A 22063-nucleotide genomic window follows, 5' to 3' on the forward strand; every position below is an offset into this window, starting at 1 on the left:
AAAATATAATATATGTGTAATGGTAATACCAGAAGGAGAAGAAAAAACAGAGAAAAAATAGGTGAAGTACTAATGCCCAAGAAATTTTCAAAATTAAATACATAAAGAAATATTATGAAAAATAATTAAGAAAGGTGACTCAGGTTTCTATTTTTGCATGAAAAGCTATAGTTTTGCACTAAAAGCTCCATTATGAACTATAGGCAATGTGTTCCTAGGAGGAAGGCTTCAGGATGCTGGGCCTGGTGGTCGATGGCACCATGGGGGCCCTGGGGAGCCTGGACTAGCAGAACAGCAGCTGTTCTGGTTTGAAATGGGTGGGTGTGTCCTCAGGAAGATTTAGATTCCATTAGAGAAGTTGATGTATCTGAAATGGTTGTAAGTGAGACGTTTTATTGTCTTGTTGACCTTGGTTTACTCAGTTTGGTTGTATGGGTGGCTTTCTTAGTGGCCTGAGAGTGACTAGTTTTCTGTCATCCTTTCTCCATGGGGTTTGGTTCCTAACACATGCATTTGAGTATACTCTTATTATCGGAGAAATTGAGGTGACCCCTTTCCCACTGGGTGTTGGGGGTGGGGTCCTTATGATATCTCGAAAACAAGGATTTTCTGAGACTTGCACGGGAGGGTGAGTGATTTTTATTTGCAGGGAAATACATCCCTGATTTTCCAAAGTCCCGTTCCAGTCATAGAAGAAGTGTAGCTAGGGTTTCAGTAGAGCTAAAAGCAAAGCCAGTGTCCACGGCTTCCGTTCCATGTTGCAGCCAGGTTCAGTTCAGCATCAGGTTGGCTGCAGTACATTAGTCCATTGAGTGTGGGGTCCGCATGACCCTGGTGAAGCTGTCCAAATGACATGCCTATAAAACTTGGCCTTCCCTTTGTCCTTTCCTGTTATTAATAACTAGGTTGAATACAATGATATCACTCGCACTGTTTAATAATGCCTTCTACAAGGGCAAGACCTGTCCCTCCCTTTAAAAGTCTGTCTGCCCTTAATGATTATTCTTGGGTGAAACTCTGTGGTTCAGATACATCACCCCAAATGGAACCCAATTTCTTTAAACCAGTCAGGAACTTCCATGAACTTGTAATGTTTATTTTAAAATATTTGCCACTGTTATTTCACATTGAACTCTAGAAGTTTCACTATCTATGTGTTTAACTTCTCCAGAAAAACTCATGGACATTTTCCCTTTGGATAATTACATCTAAATCCTGGTAACTATTAAAAGGAAGACCTGGTTTATTTCAATGTCTAGTTTCACATTTTTTCTTAAACAGCCAAAACCCATCTTTTAACTTCTTAAGTTGAGGACATTGTCAGGTAGGTACTAGGGAGATCAAAATATCCAAAAGCTTACCAGTGCTTACCAATATTACTAAAATGAAGTAATTTGAAAAAAAAATGCATTTACCACAAACAATACACATTTTACAAGCATACATACCAACAAAAAGATATATATTAAACACATCAAATACCTGCCTATGCAGATTGGGGAAGGGGGAGGCAAGAGTGACAAATGGGAATTTAAGAAAGTAAAATGTATTAAAAATAAAGCACCCTAACTTCTCAGCTCTGTCTTCTTGCCTCATACAGACACCTACGGGGATACCCCGCTGCCCACGGCCTTCCCTAGCCCATTGGTGCCCCTCTCCTTCCTCTTGGAGTGTCCCTTGGCCCATTAATCCCTGTCCTCTTCCTCTACAGCCCCCCCCCATACCAATACCTATTTCCTTACCCATTCACTTCATGCATATTCTCCTTAACTCTCTTATTCACACCCTCCTTCTCAACCTCTGACCCTTACCCCAACCCATTACCACCCTCCCTCAGCGAGAAGCACATCCCATGAGACCCTGACGAAACACAAAACTAATCCAGAACTCCTTCCCTTTGCCTGCCTGCCTTCTCTCTCTCCTCTCTCCCCTTCCTTTCCCCCACTCCTTTTATCCTTCCCTGTCTCTAGGCACTGCTGCCGCCCTAAAACCTCTGGGCTTGTCAGTAACCACTCCAGGACTCCTCTCCCAAGCTCCTCCCCTGCCCTCCTGATCTCAAAGTCCAGCCGGTGGGTGAGCAGGTGGAATCCTTCCTCCGACCTGCTTCCATGGGAATTGGCTTCCTCACCAGGAGAGATGACTCCAGCCTGGAGACATTTGCTAAGAACTTTGCGCCTGGAGACTTCCTCACCCAGGACCCCCAAGACATGCCCTTCCCTGAGCCGTGAGTGGAACCCAGGGGGACGTGGATCAGCAGAGGGTAAGGGAGAGGGAAGGACAGAGCCTGTGTCTGGAATTATGAAATGTTAGCCCTGGATGGGGTCTTAGAGACGGGGCACCAACACAGCGGTTTTCGCCCTGTTGGATCCAAAGCCCTCTCCCTTGTCCAGTATTTTCCAATGAAATTTATGGATAATAAAACCTGGCTATATACACTTTCAAAAATAAAAACATGATACCATAGCTGTAATGTAAAAAGGAAAGGAATGCAACATAAAGTATTAACTGCAATAGATAGGTGCTCAAAGACAACCCCTTTAAAAGACATAGGGCATCCTCACAAATTTCCACCATCCCCTCAATTACAACACAGAGACTGAGATCAGAAAAGTGCAGTCATTAGCCCAGGGACACACAAAAAAACGGGACTCGGCCCTGAATCCCCCTGTCCTGCTCAGACTCTTCTCTTCCCAGCAGCAACAGAAAATCGGAGGGGACCTGGGGGAACCAGCCATTGTGGCTTCATATATTATGTCCTCCTATGTGTTTGTGAATTTTCACATCTCTTCTTCCACTAGAACACCACCACGCCCCCAACAATTTCCCTCATGCAAACATGAGCATCAGTAGCTATCGGCACATTTATGTGCCACTGTGGGACCTGGCCTCACAAGCTCTAATGGGGCATAGGAACCCTTTCCGTTCCCTATTACGATCAATTTTATCTTCATTTTCTCCTCATCTCTCCTTGTTCTTCATCCTTTCTTCCTCCACTATTTGCTTCTCATTCCACCCCAGAAACTTAATACGCCTGATGTTTTATATTATCATCTCCTTTCATCTTCAACCAGACTTGTAGGTGAGTACCATTATCCAATTTCACTGATGAGGAGAAAGAAGGATAAAGAATGATTAAGAAATTTGGTCAAAGGCAGAAACATAGCAGTGACAACATGGGATTCAAAGCCAGCTCTGTCTGACTCCAAAGTTAGAGTGATTCCACCGGACCCTTTCTTACCCACCCTTCTTCCAATCCTGTTTGGATTTCTCTTTTCCTTTAGCCATGGGTCTTTTGCCAGAACATCAATTAACCCCAACATTTTCTAAGAAGGAGCTAGAATAATACCCAGAGTTTTATGCTTGATAAGGAGGACACTCTGCTGAAAATACCAGTTGCTGACAAAGCAAGAGGAAAAGCCCTCTCTGTGACCCCCTCCTCCATCCTCCCCTCACCCCTGCTGGTTGTGGAGCTGGGCTGGGTAGCAGCAGGTGTCTTAGAAATGGCAGGTGAGGCTTGTTGCCTGGAGGTCCTGATCAGCTCATTGGGAACTCCTTAACGGAGCTCCACTGCAGAGAAGCAAGCTTGCAAACCCACACCATGTAGACATGACTGTCATACTTTTTACCTGGCCTTTTAAAATCCTTCAGAGTTTGGCCCTGGCCAGGTGGTTCATTTGGTTAGAGTGTTGTCCCAATATGCCAAGGTTTTGGGTTTGATGCCCGGTCAAGACATATACAAGAATAAACCAAATAAACCAATGAATGCATAAGTAGAACAACAAATATCTCTATCTCTCTTCCTTCCTCTCTCTCTCTAAAATTTAAAAAATTAATAAATAAAATCATTTGGAGTTTGATGTCTTCTTTCTTACCTACTGTATCTAGATGTATTCCTGCTTGTGTTAGTTCATTCAAACACACTCATTGAACACACTCTTCTTAAGAATTTGCTGTGTGCAAAATATACACCCACTTGATGTATCTAGACTTGGGATGTTATCTAGACTTATTTCACTTATTGACTAATCATTTTTCCCATTTGCTTGCTATCTGTCTTCCTTCCTTCTTTCCTTCCTTTCTAAGAACAGGATTTTATATATTGCATTTGGAGCCCTCATCCCACCATTGTATTCCTATCAGTTGAATGAATGAATGGATGAATCTGCTTTGACTGTTTAAAACTCAGGCTTTCCTTTATCAAATCTTTCTTTTCAATTCTCTTCTTTCAGCCTAATTTCATAATTCCTATAACCATGAAGTCAAGAGTGCTTTGATCTTTCTCAATGGGCAACTCCAACTTTGCAGGTAGGAAAATGAGACTGAAGGCGTGAAGGAAATTTGAATTCTTAGAAACACTCAGAATTGTTCTTTCATCTCAGAAAAGTAACTAATGTAGAGAGACACAATGAAAACCTTTTTAAAGGTGAAATTCTCAGAAAACTTAAACTATTTTTATGACTAGCCAAAAGCCACTTGCTTTTAAAGTAAGAGCAAATTAATGACATTTGTGATTCTTTAGAGCAAAAAAGTGAATGAGAGCTCTTTGAAAGAAAACATATCCAATGCTGTTACATTTCATCTTCCTTTAAAAATGCAATTGTCCATTGTGTTTCTCAGGACTGTGACCTCATAGCCACACAAAATACCAACACTTCATCTGTGGACTGAACAAGAGACCTCATTGCCTCAGCATTCCCCAATTATCTTCTGATACTGACCTTGAATCTTCAATTAGCAGCATTCTTTTCCAAGAGTACTCATAAAGTCTCTAGATGTCTCTTCCAGCTCTTATCTTCTCTGGTCCATTATTTCATCAAAATCTGTGTTGGGCCCAGCTGGCATGGCTCAGTGGTTGAGCGTTTACCTATGAATCAGGAGGTCATGGTTCGATTCCGGTCAAGGGCACGTGCCCAGGTTGTGGGCTCCATCCCCAGTAGGGTTTGGTTTGGTTTTGTTTTGTTTTGTTTTTTAAATCTGTGCTGGAGGGGAGGGTGAAGGTGGCCAGTGAGTGAGGGGAAAAGTACAGGGCTGGGAGTCAGCGATGTGGCGTTTCATTCTTGTGCTGCAGCGAACTAGCTCGGTTACCTTCAACAAATTAATTCACCACTATAGGCTGGTTTAATTATCTGTGAAGTGAGCATTTTAATCAAAAGATAAAGTCGAAGGTCCCTTCTAGCTCCAAATATTTCACGATTCCTCTGGCTCAGCTTATCTTTGCTTTTTTCAGGTCTTGTGTTGCTATGGTCTTTGTGTTGTGTTTGGAGGAAGGTTTTGTCTTTCTGACCTATTTGCACATAGTATTTATTAATATAGTACATTGCCCAGCATCTCTCTGTCTTTATTCCCTATAAGAAAAGTCAATAACCATTCATTCCTTGATTATTGACACTGGGGTGGGTCCTGGGATTCAGACACTGGGCAACCCAACACTTAGAAAGTACCTCTGTTAACAAAGGGGACATATTCCAGCAACACACAGCACTGCAAGAAGTTTGGTCAACTGAAGAGAGAAATGTTGATGACATGGGGGTAGGGGAGGAGCTTTCCAAGCTTGTGAAGACCCTGATGGGAGAAACCGTGACTTCTCCCAATATCTCCCACACCTTCCCTGACTCCATTTGAGAGAAACTATCTTTTCTTTCTCCGGAAAATTCATTATTGAGATGCCTCAGTTTTTAAATCCCATCTAAAGACTGATTTAAATGATTTTTTAAACTAAGAAATAAAATATCCTAAGGACCTTGATTCAGGTAACGAGCTATAGGAGATTTATACAAATGGGCCTGTGTGCTGGTTAGTTGAGGATCCTAACTCACTTCGCTTTTAGTAGGTGCTTTCTGGAGATCTGTAACCAAGCTCGGTCTTCATACGAAACCCAGAATGCCTCCATGTGACTTCACACCCGAGAGGTACCAGGTAAGAGCTCGAGCTTTAGGGAAACCCAAAAGAGGTGGTTCTTCTTGAGAAGGCTAAGTTGACTGTTTTCTCAACAAGGACCCACAGCCCAGCCGGTGTGGCTCAGTGGTTGAGCATAGACCTATGAACCAGGAGGTTGCCAGTTTGATTCCTGGTCAGGGCACATGCCCAGGTTGTGGGATCGATCCCCAGTGTGGGGTGTGCAGGAGGCAGCTGATCAATTATTCTCTCTCCTCATTGATGTTCCTATCTCTCTCTCCTTTTCCCTTCCTTTCTGAAATCAATAAAAATACTTTTAAAAAAAAGAAGGACCCATAAATGGCCTGGCCGTCCCACCCAGATAGTCTCTCCTTTAAACCACTGAGAGCGTCTGAACCCCCTGGCTCTATTCAACGCCATGGTATGAATGGCTGTGCATGTTTGTGAGAGAAAGACAGAGACAGAGACAGAGACAGAGACAGAGGTGGAAGGCAGAGAGAGACAGAGTGCATCCGTGACGATATATCACAGGGACAGAGATATAAATACGTACATAAGTACATATATCACAAAATGGTTTGGCACATTAACTTTAAAAAATCTTGTTCTGATTTTGATTGTCTCATATGGCAATGCATGATCTGGCCTTCCTGAGTTCTCCACCAAAAAATATAAAGTTATCATTTTGCTCCCAAGTTAATAAACCTCTCCCCCCCGCTTTTCTGTTCTTCTCTCTTTTCCAATCCTCTTCTTTCCCCTCCCCTCCCTTCTCTCTCTCTTTCCCCAAACTTTTTATTCTACATAATATTCATAGGTTAGAAACTGCATAAATAATAGACAGTCAGGAGGGACCCACAAGAAGAGAAGCAGAGGAGACAGGTTTGGTAATTATGAGCATGAACATCATCAGCACTTCATTTCTTTATTTAAAAAATATATATATGGCAAAATTTAAAAATCTTAAAGCCGACTTATTGCTTCAGATATTTTCTTCCTAAGTCTTTTTCCCCCGCAGCTAAAATCAACTCAAAGCCAAGGCTTTCCACTGAGAGGTAGAAATGCCCTGTCCCCTCCTTCACGTTTGATCTAAAAATGGGTGGAAGGACCACCTTCCTGACTTCCCCTACTTGCAAAGAAGGGCCTTGATGTCCTGTGAGGAGGGGAGGGGAGCGCGGGCAGATTCCCCCTGGGGTTAGGAGAGAGGCGAGGCACTGCTGCAGTGGCTGCTGTGGGAAGAGCTGTGGGGAGAGGAAGAGGAAGACTTTTCCTACTGAGCGCTGTCTGTCCACAGTCCATGCCCTACAGCCGCGTCCTGGAGGTCTACAAGGAGCATCTCTCCCCCGAGGTGGTGTACTTCCCGGACCCTCTGCTGCTCCACCAGGGCCACATGCAGTGGCTCTTCGATCACGAGGGAAACAGATACCTGGACTTCTTCTCTGGGATCGTCACTGTCAGTGTCGGCCACTGCCACCCGTGAGTAGCCTTAGAAGTCTGGGTTTCCACTCCAGGAGAATATATGGAGAACAGGTGAACGGCCACGTTAGTGATGTGGGGCCCTGATTAAAAATTCCCATCCCAGTTTATGGCTGACACGCTCCCTGCTGTTTCCTGGGTAACAAAAAAATCTGAACACTGCACTTTTTTCTTGACCATGCAAGCTTTAGTCATCCTCATGGCCCGGGCCATGGGGAAGGTACCGTGTGATTGGACTGCTGTGCGTGTGTGGCTGCGGGGGGGAGTCTACTCACTAGTAACTGCTTCCCGAGAGAAGAAGTGCACTTGGAGAGGCAGAAAGAAGAGTAAGGGAGGCAGTTCTCACGGCACACGTGTGGAGGGGAGGGAATGAGAGATGAGAGAGCAGTTCCAGCCTAAGGACCTTCATCAGCTACTCTGAGCCATGGACAAGGAAAGGAAGGACGACAGGAGAAGGGTGTGACATGGCTGGAAATTTACATTAGGAATATATGGGCCCATTAATCATGAGGTTCTCTGCTACCTTAGTCATGAGCTCAACTAACACCATCTCCTAGGAGTCTCCTCCGCCCACACCTAGAAGGCCACCGTACCCTCCCAGCAGGACTACCAGTACCAGTCTCCCTCCCCCTACCCCCACCTCCCTGCCTTCCATTCTACCTGCACGTGGCTCTCAGATTTATTTTGTTGAGCAATGCTTTGGCCAAGTGTCTCTTCTGTCTGAGAGTTTATTGGCGCTCCACACTTTTCTAAAGGGGGTTCCATGGAACACTGACCAAGAGATCTTTGGAGGAAATAAGCTCAGGAAACACTATAAATTATATCTCCCTCCTAGGGAGAAATTGTGCACATGAGACTGTTAAAGGTACTGAAAAGTCCTGCAGTCAAGGAATCTGTTTGATCTTGCATTTCTCAAAACTGGTTAACTACTAACTGATTTTCGGGGTGGGACAGTTATTAATAACAGATTGGTGTGTAACAAAATTCAGCCATTGCTGTTCTTTAAATCAAGATCAAACATCTGCATCTGGCTTTTCCAGGCATTCCAAGCCAAGTCCTACCTGTCTATCTGCCCTTAGTTCCTACTGCCCGTCAACATGACCTTTCTTTCATAGAATGTGGTTTCACAGTTACAAAATGTTCAACTTCCACCACTACTAAGACCCAGATATCGGAATCTTCTTTGAAGGAAAGGAATACTGATCTTGTATGCATGTGCTTGATGGATCTGTAATTCTTGAAAAAAATAAAAAGGAAGACACCCAGGCTTGCATCTAGAGTCTCTAGCTTCCAAACTATTGAAAGTGTAATTCATAAGAACGCCTCGTTGGAAGAGACTGTAAGTCCAAACTCCCTCCTACGCTACGAATTTCTTTTTTAAAAGATTACCATTTAGGCTCCTTCATTACCTTTTGAGGCCACATTGCCCGTCACCTCTGACGGTTCGAGTTCTTTCTCACGTGCTCGGATGGAATGTTTGCGCTCAGTGGCCAGTGTGTGAGGGACCTACCAGCCTGCAGCGTGGGTAACTCTGCTCCCGGTTTACCCAGGAAGGTGAACGCCGTGGCGCAGAAGCAGCTGGGCCGCCTGTGGCACACCAGCGCCCTCTTCTTCCACCCACCGATCCATGAGTACGCAGAGCAGCTCTCGGCGCTTCTCCCCGAACCTCTAAAGGTATGATGCTCCCAGCTCCCAGGGAGGGGAGCCTGGGGATCCCAGAGGAGCTGCCCTGGGCCGCAGGGGAATGGGCAGGGAATTTGGTGTGTGCCTTGCCCTGATAGTGAGCTGATAGCTGTATCTGGAAGCAATCGAGAAGAAAGGAGTTGACGAATTGCTGGTGAAACCAGCCAGGGTTCACTCCTCTGCTCCAGCTTCTGGTCGCTTCCTCATCCCTTAGCAGGAGTCCCTCCTCCTCCCCCCACTCTCTCCTTTACGTACCCCAGGAGGTTTTCATCTCTTTGATTCATAGCCCCTCTGCAAAGTCATTTGCATTTTTTTTTCTTTTACAAAGAGTGGAGCCATTTTCAAATAAAAAATATACCCTGAGTGGCCAGATTATTATGATCTCTGAACGCATAATAGTCTGGCCACCGTTCAGTTTATTTAGTCTAAGATGCACTTAGATAATTTTACTAAATGAGATTCTTCTGTATCTGAAATGATTGGATTTTTTAACTGAATTGAGATGTTAAAATGTTGACTAAGATTTGCAATTAAGGATTCCATGAGTTAATACATATGTAGTACCTAGGACAGTGCCTGTGTTAACTATTATTATTTCACTCTGTTACCTGGATACTCTATTTACTATAGTACCTGGAAGACATGAAAGTTGGAATAATTGTAACCAAAGTTCAGCCCAGTCATGTTTATGGGAGAGCAGAAGCCAGGAAGTCAACAAGGGCATAGCACACGCCCACATGCTCCCGGTCCCCAAGCCAGGAGGATGCATACCCTTCCGTTCGCTCCTTTCTTTTGGCCAAGATGAACTGCATTTTTGTTCATTTGCTTGTTTTTTCAACATTCACACACAGCTCAGGCTTCGATACCCTTCGGGCTGCAGGATCAGGGAGCCTCCTAGTCCCAAGCCCTCAGATCAGGTTAGGGTTGGGGTTCAGGTTCGGGTTAGTTAGGTTCAGAAATCAAGAGACCTGGTGCTCGGATCCACTCAGCCACTAATCACTGTGTATCACTCAGCACGTCTCCCCTTCTTAGCATTTTGCAGAGCGTCAAACAAAGCCGATGAAAATCCAAAACGTTTCCCAACTGGGAAAATCCCTGAGCCATTTTCGCATCTCTAGCACTTAGCAGCTGCTCAATGGAAAGCTCTAGAATTAATAGAGTAGTCAAATGACAGAACTGCTAGTCTGAAGGAAACTCTCCTTAATAACCCGGGCTGGGACACAGTCTTCAGCAATTTTGAATTAATGGATAACAAGAAAATAAACTGAAGTGTGAGGCCACGTGTCTTTCTTTCCCTCCAGGTCATTTTCTTGATGAACAGTGGCTCAGAAGCCAACGACCTAGCCATGCTGATGGCCAGGGCACACACAAAGAACACAGACATCATTTCGTTCAGGTAACCACACCTCGGAATATCCAACTTGAATGGCATTGACTTACCCCAACACTAAATGTCTAGCTGTAAAATATAGCATGGAGGGGTATGTTTCTAATTTTAGGTTTTAAGGCAAGATCAGTCAAATGAATTTTATGACTGGATGACCCCATCCAAATTGGCCTGATCCAAAGTAGGGGTCCCTGACTGCGTAACCAACAGTGTGAAGTCTAGTAATGTCACAGATCTCCTGTGGAAGTGAAGGTCACATCTCAGCTCTTTTTACTTGGAAGATGTACTTTGATGACGACATATGCCAAGTGGAGAATTACTGGTCTCCACTCATAGAAACTCATGACTCTACCATAGGACCAGGGCCCACTTAATCTCTGCTTATGTTAATGAGCCAGTCGGGCATTCATAGTGCCAGCTGCACCAGGTTTCCATGTTTTCTTCTTTTTCAGTTCATACTTGTGTTCCTTTGGGTGACTTTTGAGAATTAGTCATTTAATAGGTTAATTATTAACCCTTGATGACTAAATTACTAGCGTTAAAAATAATAGAACACTAAGAATTTTGCTTACAGTTTACTCCCTCGGGTGATTTTATATAGCACATTTAAACACTATTATAGTAAGGTTTATGCAAAAGACAGGAGTGAGATATAGCAAAAGTTGATGGAATGAAGAAATAGTCCCATTCTTTCCGCTGTATGGCCATAATTTCTATCTAGATCTGAAGGAAGATTTCATTTCAGCACAATTTTATTACCAAAGCACACCCAATAGTTATTTAGATTCCATATAAAAAGCACATGCAGGGATAGCAGGCATGAGAAAACATTTGCTATCAAAGAAATATGACTATAAAGAGTTGTGATGGATATTTTACCTAAAGGAACATTCCAGAAGATGTATGTCCAGGCAAGTATTAACCTATTCAAAGCAGTAACGGTGCCACTAGAGTTCATCAGATGGTTGTGTCTCCTCCTTCAAAATAGATGACCATCTATTTGCATGTCTTCATTCAGAGTCCTAAATCTGCATTTTGAGTGATTTTGATTTGGGAAATTGCCCAAACTCATTTGAAGCCAAATCGATGACTAGGATGATTTATACTGAATAGGATTGTTTCGGGTTCAAGAAGAAGCAACACCTGTGTTTCTTCTATGGCAAATCAGGTAGCTTTTAAGGCACTTAAAAAGGAGTCCCCCACAGTGTTGAGCAATAGCTGCATCACAGGAAGAAACATTTGGCTTCTCAAGGTGACTATTTCAAAGACAAATACTCATTGAACATACGGGGTGAGGCAAAAGTAGGTGTACAGTTGTAGTATGCGAAACATAATTAATTCTTATACTAGAGGCCCGGTGCCACCTGTGGGATCCCTTAGCCTGGCCTGCATTTTCTCACAATCCGGGACCCCTCGGGGGATGTCGGACTGCCGGTTTCAGCCCAGTCCCCGCAGGCCAGGCTGAGGGACCCCACTGGTGCATGAATCGGTGCACCAGGCCTCTAGTGTGCATATAAGTTCTTTGGTTAATCTCTTCCTGCCCTCCCCCCACCCCTCTACCCTCTGAGATTCATCAGTCTGTTCCATGTTTCCATGCCTGTGCATTGAGCGTCTGCCCCCTGGTGGTCAGTGTGTGTCAGCTACCGGTCGAATGGTAGATTGGTCACTTAGGCTTTTATATATATACTAGAGCCTGATGTATGAAATTCGTGCAAGGGGCTCAGCCTCGGCTTTGTCTGGAATGTTGTCCGGATGGTCCTTCAGCTGTTCAGTCTAATTAGCATATTAGCTCTTTATTATATAGGATAGATTATTTATTAATTATTGTTTATTTTCCATATGAACAACTGTAAGCCTATTTTTGCTCCACCTGTATAATTTTGTCTTGTTGCTAGGAGTCTCACTACTTTAGAGTAACAGAGTAAGGCAGGTGGTAAGGTCAGAGTTTGTGGCTAGATGGTCTCCAAAATTTCTCCTACCATTTCAAATCTATGATACCAGCAGGAAGGATAAATACGTTAGTTTGCCTGACATAGGCTTAGAAGATTTCTTAGAAACTACTGGAGTTGCATGAAATGGTGTTCCATTGCATCTCCATGGCCTTCCGAGGTTTTCTCTGTTGTCCTACTCCGTGCTTCACAGGTCAGAGATAAAGAATAATGAACTTAACTCTGTCCTCTGACTGTTTTTTCTCTGCAGAGGAGCCTACCACGGATGCAGTCCTTACACACTTGGCTTGTCAAACGTAGGGCAATTCAAGATGACACTCCCCAGTGGGGTGGGCTGCCAATCAGTGAGTTTTGAGACTTTTTGTCTTATTTCTCTAAAGCAGGGGTCCTCAAACTCTTTAAACAGGGGGCCAGTTCACTGTCCCTCAGACCATTGGAGGGCCAGACTATAGCTTAAAAAAAACTATGAACAAATTCCTATGCACACTGCACATATCTTATTTTGAAGTAAAAGAACGAAACGGCATAAACACCCGCATGTGGCCCGCGGGCCATAGTTTGAGGACGCCTGCTCTAAAGGCTGCTGGGTATGTGGAACAATTGATCAGATTTTCCAGGTACGAGCCTTAGAAACCAATGTAAAGCCCATCATTCACCAGGGGCTCAGTTTAACTTCATTGTCTGAAGACCATTGTCGGGAAGTGTTCCTTAGAAAGGCCTTCCAAGTCTGGAGAATAATGAATAATAGGACTTGTAAAACGAGTTTTGCTCTTAAGTAAAATCAGGTAAATTTCAATAAATGCATTGAAATTAGATCTCAAAGCTTTAAATGCATAAAATGTCTATAAAGTCACCCCTGTCCCCACACTTTCAGCATCAGACACCTAATTATTCTTATTCTTTCCGATGCCCTCACCCACCAAACCCTCGAGCCAGTTGTTTCCAGGCTGACGTTGAAACCCGTTTCCTCTGTAGAGTGCCCACATAACTTTTTCTAAGAAAACAATTATCTCTGCAGAGCAGAAAATTAGGTTTTCCTCCTAAGTGGGAGAGGAATCTTGAAACCCTCTTGCCTTGATTGGTACCATGTGATCCCCCAAATTGGCTGTCTCCTGCTCATGTTTTGCCAAACTTCTTCTTTTGTCATTTGCAGACAATGTGCCCAGATGTTTTCCGTGGTCCTTGGGGAGGAAGCCACTGTCGAGATTCTCCAGTGCAAACAATTAGGAAATGCAGCTGTGCACCAGGTCCCACTGGGCAGGGAGGGCGGTACCTGGTGGAAGATCAGGAGCGCTAAGTCGCTTGGAGAAAGGCTGATACATTTCTGGGGGAAAGTGGGGAAGGAAACCAAACTAGAAAGCAACCCCTCATTGAATCACTTCTCATGCCTCCTGCCCCTGTCCTATCTGGCTGTTAGGAAAGGCACCTGCTGCTCCCACAGCCAAGCTAAACCCAGACTGTCACCTGGTAGTGATTTAAAGAAGCTCTGTTAACTCTGTTAGCAATAGCTCTGCTACTGATCTTAAAAGAGAATACGGTTGGTGGGATCATTTACCCATTTCCAAAGGGAGGAGGAGAGAGGACAAAGAATACTTTTAGAAATCTCAAAACTCCAGTCAAGAAGCTCCCCAGGGACTCAGAATGCCAGCCAAAATGAGAGCATCTGTCAACACGTAAGGCCATTCTTGAAAGCTGCTGACATCTCTCGCAAATGTTTTGAAGGCCTTCTCGCCAGGAAAGCTTCTATTTACCAAACGCATTGTTTTTGCATTCTTTACATGAGGGAGGAGGCATGGGCATGGCATCTGTTCTTTGCTAATCACCAAGTCCCACCTCCTATCTGTCACCATAGTTCAGAACCGTTTCAGTAGCTGCTCCTCAGTAGGGCTGAAGGGAAGAACTAGATGTTCCAGCTGAATGAGCTTGAATAGAATAGTAAGCGTCACTTTGTTGAGAGGGAGAGTACAAATGGAAGTCTTTAAAGGCAGCTTTGAAAGGAAGAACAGTCACAGGCATCTTAAAATTCAGATGGGATAAGGCAGATGGAGATAGAAAGATGAAAGAATGAGCATTGGGTCCAGATGTCATGGGCACAGAACTTAAAACCATAGGAGTTTTCCAGCTGTCATTCAAACTCTGTACAGATGAAGAAACCAAAGTCCACACCTAGGAAGCAGGACAGCTAGGACTTGAACCCAAGTCCCTGACTCCAAAGCCAGTGCTCCCAACCTCTGAGCACCCTGGCTCACACTAATATCCCAGCAGGATAAAGCCAGGCTTGAAAATAACTCCTGTCCTGCTGGCCGGGATTGAAGAGACACATGAAGTCAGGAGACCTGGATCCCACTCCCTGCCTGACCATGGTGCAGCTACGAGAGAAAGCCCCATCATTTGCTTAAGCTTTCTCATTTGTAAGATGGAGATAAGAATACCTGCCTCCCTGACCTTTAATCCCAGGACTTCATGAGATCAAGGCAAGAGAATTTTTGTAGAGGAAGGCAGACAGTAGCAAGGCCAAGTGCAATCAGACCTGTATATCTTATCTATATGGCATCAAGAACCAAACGCACTTGGGTGCACCTCACAGATCTCCATGTGACTGCAAAACCACCAGCAGAGAGCCTAGCAGACAGAAGCACTCAGAGATGGTCATTTCCTCCCCTCCCTACCCTGTGTCCCCTCTCTCTCCATTCTCTCTGCCTCCTCCCTCTTTGAGGTCTTTTCCTCAGATGTAGGCCCACTAGATAGAAAATACCAGAACGTCTCTAGTGGTGATCTCTCTATTGGCAACTGGAGGCTAATTGATAATGACAGACACTTATTCCTGCTTCCCTGAATTTGTTGTCTTTAGCATTCTGAAGTCAGCTGATTTTCCTAACTCATGTTTTCAAGAGACAAGGCTGACACCATATCTTTAAATGGAATTGCGATGCAAAGAGAGACTTTAGCCTCTGCTAGTGCTTTTAGGGCCTGAGAAGTTGGTGTTTGCTATAAAGAGGTTTACTCAAATATGTTTACAAAAACATTCCAACGTGCAAAGTACTTTGGGCAGAAAGTTCCCGTTGTCAGACTCCTCTTAGGATTTACTCAGATGCCAATCTTGATAGAAGAATTTTCACCTCAGAATTATGCCATCACTCCCCACCTTGACCTAAGCAGTGGTCCATTTTGTGAGTTTAATATACTGGTAGGTGGTCATGTGGTAGATTTCATTATCCTCCTTCACCCCCTCCTGAGGAACTTTTATTTCCAAGTGTTCATTCCAGGCCCTGAATTTCAGATGTAACCTGTGATGAAATTCACCGGTCCATACCCACTGATCCCCACAATGTCCTCAACCTGTTACTGTTCATGTCACTCTTCTTCACCTTTTGCAAGACAAGTTTTCTTTTTCTTAATTTTTTTTTTCTTTCTCGGCTCCCCATTCTGCTCAACTCTTTCTACATCATCAGCTAAAAACAGAACTCTTCCTTCTCCACGCTGTTGCTTGGCTGGTATCCAGCAGAGCATCCACTCTCCACCGCCTTGACGTTGTCATGGTGACACCACTGCATCAAGCCTCTCTCCAGGGCCAGCCTGACCTGGAGTGACAGCAATGAGCCAGTGAAATAAATGTGAAGCGAAGAAAAACCCTGATGACAGTGGGTGGCCCCTCTCATCGCTGAGCTTGTGGGCAGTGGGGGTGGCATCAGGAAAGGTCTAGCGCAGAGCCAAGCAAAATATGATAAGTTTGGTTTTGTCCACAATTAAGACATTGGGTTGATTTTTCTCTACCCTTTGATTTCTCTCATTATAAATTGGCTTGATAAACATCCAAATTATATCTTTTGGACATATGTCCATCCATCCTTTAAGGTCATCCTAGACTGTTTTCTCTTCCTTTCTTAAAAATAAGAAATTCCCATCTCTAGAGGCATAGATTTATTTATCTACTATATCCTGCCCGTCCAACAATGTAACCGATGCTAACCATGTGCTTTCTGAGTTTGATATCCTTTCCATTACTTCCTTCTTCACACCCCAACCCCCAACTCTAACTAACCCCAAGATATCAGGTACCTCTGTCAAGCAAGTTTTCCCAAACATCACTTACAGCCTAAAACATATGTTGGGGCCAGGGAGTGATTTTCTCATTTTTCAGTGAAGAGCTGGAGTATAAAGTAGATGTATGCTTCAGTCTTGAGGGTGATGCCTGAAGGTCTCTGTTCCTCATCTCTAGCCTTCAGGACACAGGCTGCAGCCATGCCTCTAAGCGAGTGTTAGGATGGTAGCTGGTGACTCGTCTTCCAGACTTTCACTGTCACTTCCATCGCATCCGCATTGCCCTGGAGATCCCTCTACTGTCCACGGATATGAGTTTTTACGTTCAAAGAACCCATGGTGCCGTTTAGATCCAAGTTACAGGTGCAGGTAACAATGCTGAAGGTTCAGTCATGTATGGATGTGTCCATCAGGGACCTTTTGCTATTCCAGAGGGAAACGCTTCCTCTCTCTCCCTCGCTGAGGGATGGAAGTCATCCGGCTCTAGTATATTCCTGTGTAGCCTGAATTCTAATTGTTCTATAAACACACTTACTAACTGAAGACTGAGGTACTTCATAACTTTAAAATTGTATAGCAACTTAAGTATCAATAAAAGGTACGTAGAGTTATTTTCACATAGATTAAATCTCCTCCCTCCCTCCCACTCCCCCATTACATTTGAATGAAATCTATGCAGCTGAGAGGATGGGTCATCTATACCAAACTCAATGGCACTTCCGGGCATTTCTTCCCCAGACGGAAAGAATGGAGTGGTTTGTTTATGCCTTTGTGGTTGCCTTCGCCGTGCTGCTGGAGCCAAAGTACAAGCCATTCTGACAGAAGGTTCCCCCTTCAGAAATCAATACCCTCCCACCCTGGTTTTCTGTATTCCGGGGGGCTCTAGTCCATTTATGCTTCCTGTTTTCTTTCGTCTGTGTTTCCCCCCACTCCTTTGGATGCCACTTGCACCCCCTTAAATACGTGGGGGTTTTGTTTCCTTGTTGGTTTGTTATCCACAGACTGCTGCCAAGCTAAAGACCAGTATATCGAGCAGTTCAAAGATACTCTGAGCACTTGTGTGGGCAAATCAATTGCTGGATTTTTTGCAGAACCAATCCAAGTGAGTATATTAGCCTGAGATATTAACTGAGTTTACAGTTATCAGAGTCTTAAATCATAGATTCTAGAGAATTGTGAACTTATTTAACCATTGCTGTGTCCCTCCCCAAAGTCAATTTCTTCTCTTGGTCCCCTTGTTAAAAAGAGAGCCCATGATTTTTAATTGACTTATAAATATACCATCTTCTGAATTCCTGGGCTGAACAGATAGATAAAACTATTAAATTCCTAATATTCTGAAAAACAGAAAACCCCAGCAATATTTAGCTGCTTAATACCCACAGCATGAGGAGAGGCTTTTCTACACAGTAGGACAAAAGTAGATGTGCAGTTGTTTGTACGGAAATAATGCAATAATTAGTAAGTCATACTACAAGAATAACCCCTGTGTTTCATGTTCTCACAACTGTAAACCTCCTTTTGCCCCACCCTGTATGACCTCACTAAATCCCCTTAATTTACTCTTATGCTAATCTCAGGAAAGCAGACATTTGCTTTTTTTTTTCCCAGAAGGCATGGCATAGGAATAATGGCCTCTCTTTTCACCCATGGTTGAAGCAATTCTAGAGACTGTTTTAAAAATTGCTGGAATTGCAATTCCGGTCAAAATGGCAGAGTAGGCGATGGCCTCCTCCCATGACCACAGCCAAGTTACCACTAAACTGCAGAACGGTCGCCTGGAGACCATTGCCTGAAGACGAGCTGGCGGAAGTGCTGTGACTAAGGGTAGAAGATGCCAAAGCGAGACTGAAAAAAAACTTTTATTTTGAGTATAAAAAAGTGGCTAGAATTACTAATGATGATAAGCTATCTTCCTTCGTTTTTTAATACTTTCAAAGGCTGTGCTGCTGTGATAGGCCTCCTGTGCTTGGACTCTTGCAGGGGGTGAACGGGGCCGTTCAGTACCCCACGGGGTTTCTGAAGGAGGCCTTCCAGCTGGTGCGGGAGCGAGGAGGCGTGTGCATCGCGGACGAAGTGAGTGGCCCTGGGAGAGCACAACGTGGGGCACAGGGGCAGCAAGGCGCGGGGAGAAGCCTCTCTTAATGCCCCTCTGTGTTCCAGGCAGAGATCGGCCAGGGTGGGTACAAGTTAGCGGAGCTTCTGCTCGTTGGCCGGCTGGTTTATTCGTGGATTAGTCGATCTTTTGAACAAGTACAGACAGCAACTTGAAGTCTAGCACATATTGCCATCACTGAAAATATCTTTCAATTCCTATTTGGGGTTACATCAGGGGCCACTTAAAAACCACAGGGGAAATTTAATCTCGTAACCAAATCTTCATCAAGTACTTGTTGCCAAAAGAGTATTAACCAGCCTGGCCGAATCCGCCTTACCTTAGTAACAAAACTTGTTCGGAAATGATATTAAAAAAGAAAAAAAAAAAAACAGCCTCTAAGTTAGAAGAGGGCCAGCACTGGGGATATTCAAAAAATAGTTCCCCAAAAAATTCTAAAATAGCTTGAGTTAAGAAGGCCTTCTTGGAACAGCATACTGTCTAAGGGGACGACTTTGAATAATAGAATTCATTGCTTCTGTGAGCTCTGGCCTGTGTGTTTTCAAAAGAGACCAGTTTACTTATAATCACACCTCATATTAGAGTCTGTTAAGAAAGTAATGTTTTGCCTCCTGAGAATAGCAATGGGGATCAATGGCCAGAGAATGGCGGCCAGGCCCCCAGAGGTGCTCCCGGCTCACTCGTCCTGATTCCTCCAGCAATGGTGGCCCCACCAAGAGCAGGTGGAGAACTCCTGTGCTTCATGTGGGTTTCAGACCCGCCATCTTTGCCTGAACCATTTTCCTCAACTAATCAACCCAAGGCAGACTTCAGGCTCCCGCTCAAATTTTTGTTTTGTTTTGTTAATCCTCAGCCGAGGATATTTTTCCATTGATCCAATGATTTTTAGAGAGAGTAGAAGGGAGAGAGAGACATATCAATTGATTGTTTCCCACATACACCCTGACGAGGGGGCAGTAGGAATTGAGCCTGCAACTGAGGTACATATCCTTGACTGGAATAGAACCATCTGGACCCTTCAGTCTGCAGACCAACGCTCTATCCACTGAGCCAAACTGGCTAGGGCCGCTCTCAAATTTTTTTCTGCAGTTTCTACATGTGCAGCTGGGTCTCTGTTAGCCTCAGGGGGACTGGACAGCCTCCCCCACCCCCACCGCCCCTCCGCAACCTGCTGGCTCAGGTTTAGGGAACGTCAGCTAATCAAAGTCCCAGCTGAAGAAAGCTAATCTGTTATTAAAAAGAAGAAAAAGCTACTCAATGCGTTTGCAACTCGCTCCATCAGTGAAAAGAATGAGCTTTCACCTTTGGAGTCAGCACAGCCCGAAGCTGCTGCACTTGCCCTAAGCAGAGGGAAGGCAGACTAGATTCAAAGGATTTTGCAGGGTTTTCTAAGAGACCTGGTTTTGTCACTCGCGAGAACATGATTGGAAACTAACTCAAGGTGACCTTTAGAAGGGCAGTCGGAATGACCAGGCAACGCGAAGGCTGGCTGGAACTTTCTGGGCACTCCCTGCGAGCCAGGCGCCGTTGGTCACGCTTCGCCAGCTAATGCTCCTAGCAGGTCCGTAAGGTCCGGCCCATTGTCATCCTTCCCGCTTTCTAGAAAACTGACTTGAACTCCAACCCGGTTAAACCACCTGCCAGGGTCACGCAGTTAGTAGGGCCGGAGCCAGAACTCAAACCCGGGCTCCAAGGCCACAGTAACCATGGGGCCAGGCTGCCGCTCCTGCAGGGACCGTGGCGCAGAAGGCAGAGGGGGGGCAGGAAAAGAGGGAGCTGGACGGGAAACACACAGATCACCTTGAGTAGCGAGCCCTGCTCTTCTCTTCTTTAAAATGAGGAATTTGGAACCAGAGAGAAAACTGGCCTCCCTCTGTACTGGCCTCCCTCTGTACTGCATGAATTCGGTTTACATTTGAAATTGACAGCTTTTAGACAAGGCGTGCCCACCCACAGTCCCCTCCCAGCCGGCTCTCCCACTACTCATGCTCCCCATCCCCAATCACTGGCGTGTGTGGGCCTCAGCATGAGTCATCCCTGTTCCCGTGAAAGATTCCATGAAACTGGCACTTCCTCCGTGACTGCACATGGCGTGTTGTCCTACATCATTTCACGCAATGTCCACGCAATCTGGTTTTTCACCATTTATTTATGATCCTTAGACAGATGGAAGACAACACGAATGGATTTTCCATAAGCTCTTCCTACATGATCTCATTTGGGCAAATCCGACAGCTTGCCCAGCAGCCCAGAGCTAGGAAATGGGAGACCCCCGGGCTGGGGCCCAGGTCTGTCCGACTCCTGGGTCTACGCTCGGCTCCGTTGTTTGCCGTCGTGTAATTCTAACCCGTGGAGTCCGCCTGGGCAGCGCACCCTGGAGAGAGCGGGAGCCGTAAGAAGGACGCCTGGAAGGAAGCTCTGTCAAGCCCATTTCAGAGTCAGCAGCTCCACACCTTGGTCCCGACCTGCAATGTGTGTATTAGAGAGACTGAGTCTGACAGACAGGCCGAGAGACTGAGAGCCGGGAGAGATCCAGGAACTTGGCCAGAAAGGCCCTGGCCAAGTCCGCATGGCGTTGGCATGCTGGTGTGGCTTTATGCAGTGAGGCACTCGGCCACGCCGTTCACCCTACAGACCCTGAGTGTCTGCTTTTGCCAGGCACTCTGCGGTGTTCTGGACCAAGGGAGGGGTAAGATCCAGTCCCTGGCATCAGACAGGTACCCTGGTGCTGACAGTCTAAGGCGGGAGGTTCCAATGGCAGAGACGGCAGGTTCCGATGGCAGCATGCCCAGATGCCTTGACTGGGGGCCCTACTGGGCTCAGGAAAATCCGCCTAGACCACATGATGATGAGGAAGCTGTGCTTTGAAGACAAGAGGAATCAGTGGGATGAAAACAGGGAGTCTTCTAGAAAGAAGGAACAACATGAACAAGACAACGAAGATCAACTTTCGGTCCTGAGTTCCATGGCTCAGCTGGGTCCTCCTGCTGATGGAATCCTCGGGAAGAAAAGGAGGTCGCCAGGAAGAGGAAGGCTGTCCTATCTGGGCCGGCGGCAGGTGCCCCGGCCCCCACCTGCTTCCTGTAACTGCTGCCTCACCCAGCCGGGGGCAGGGGCTGCGCCTCCAGGCTCCTCCCCGCCGCCTTGCCCACAGGAGTCGCTAAGTCTTGCTAAATCATGATGATCCTTTCCACATGCCCCGTTTGTACGGCCCTCCCAGCAGGCCTGTGACGCGTTGCTATCAGCATTCCTGCTCACCGGAGTCAACACACGTCCAGAGTGACCTGAGAAACAGCCAGGCACACAAAGCTAGTCAAGGGCTTTGGCGGCCTAGAAGCTCAGTCACAGATGAAGCGTTTTGTCAGTGATAGTACAAAGGTGGTGATGACAGTGGCTGGCAATGAGGATCCTGAGCAGGAGGAGAGCCAAGCAGAGGGGGAGGGGGGAGGGGAGGAGAGTGAAGACCTCAGAGTCACAAAATCCAGCGTTTCCTGAAAGTTTCCCAGTGATTTGGGATTT

The 22063-nt window shown here is 45.4% G+C and overlaps 1 protein-coding gene across 2 annotated transcripts in view; it reads left to right on the forward strand.

Annotated features, from left to right (window-relative positions):
* The first annotated feature begins 2136 nt into the window (after positions 1-2136).
* AGXT2 (alanine--glyoxylate aminotransferase 2) overlaps positions 2137-22063 on the forward strand; it is a 29809-nt gene continuing 9882 nt past the window's right edge. For both annotated transcript variants that reach the window (XM_008154822.3, XM_054714326.1), the window contains exons 1-9: positions 2137-2224; positions 5828-5916; positions 7187-7368; positions 8919-9042; positions 10353-10447; positions 12638-12731; positions 13541-13634; positions 17430-17530; positions 18412-18504. In XM_008154822.3, coding sequence (XP_008153044.2) covers positions 2137-2224; positions 5828-5916; positions 7187-7368; positions 8919-9042; positions 10353-10447; positions 12638-12731; positions 13541-13634; positions 17430-17530; positions 18412-18504 — 960 coding nt within the window. The remainder of the gene's footprint in view (positions 2225-5827; positions 5917-7186; positions 7369-8918; positions 9043-10352; positions 10448-12637; positions 12732-13540; positions 13635-17429; positions 17531-18411; positions 18505-22063) is intronic.

This window comes from Eptesicus fuscus, chromosome 4 (assembly GCF_027574615.1).
Source record: "Eptesicus fuscus isolate TK198812 chromosome 4, DD_ASM_mEF_20220401, whole genome shotgun sequence".
In the NCBI taxonomy this organism is placed as follows: Eukaryota; Metazoa; Chordata; class Mammalia; order Chiroptera; family Vespertilionidae; genus Eptesicus; species Eptesicus fuscus.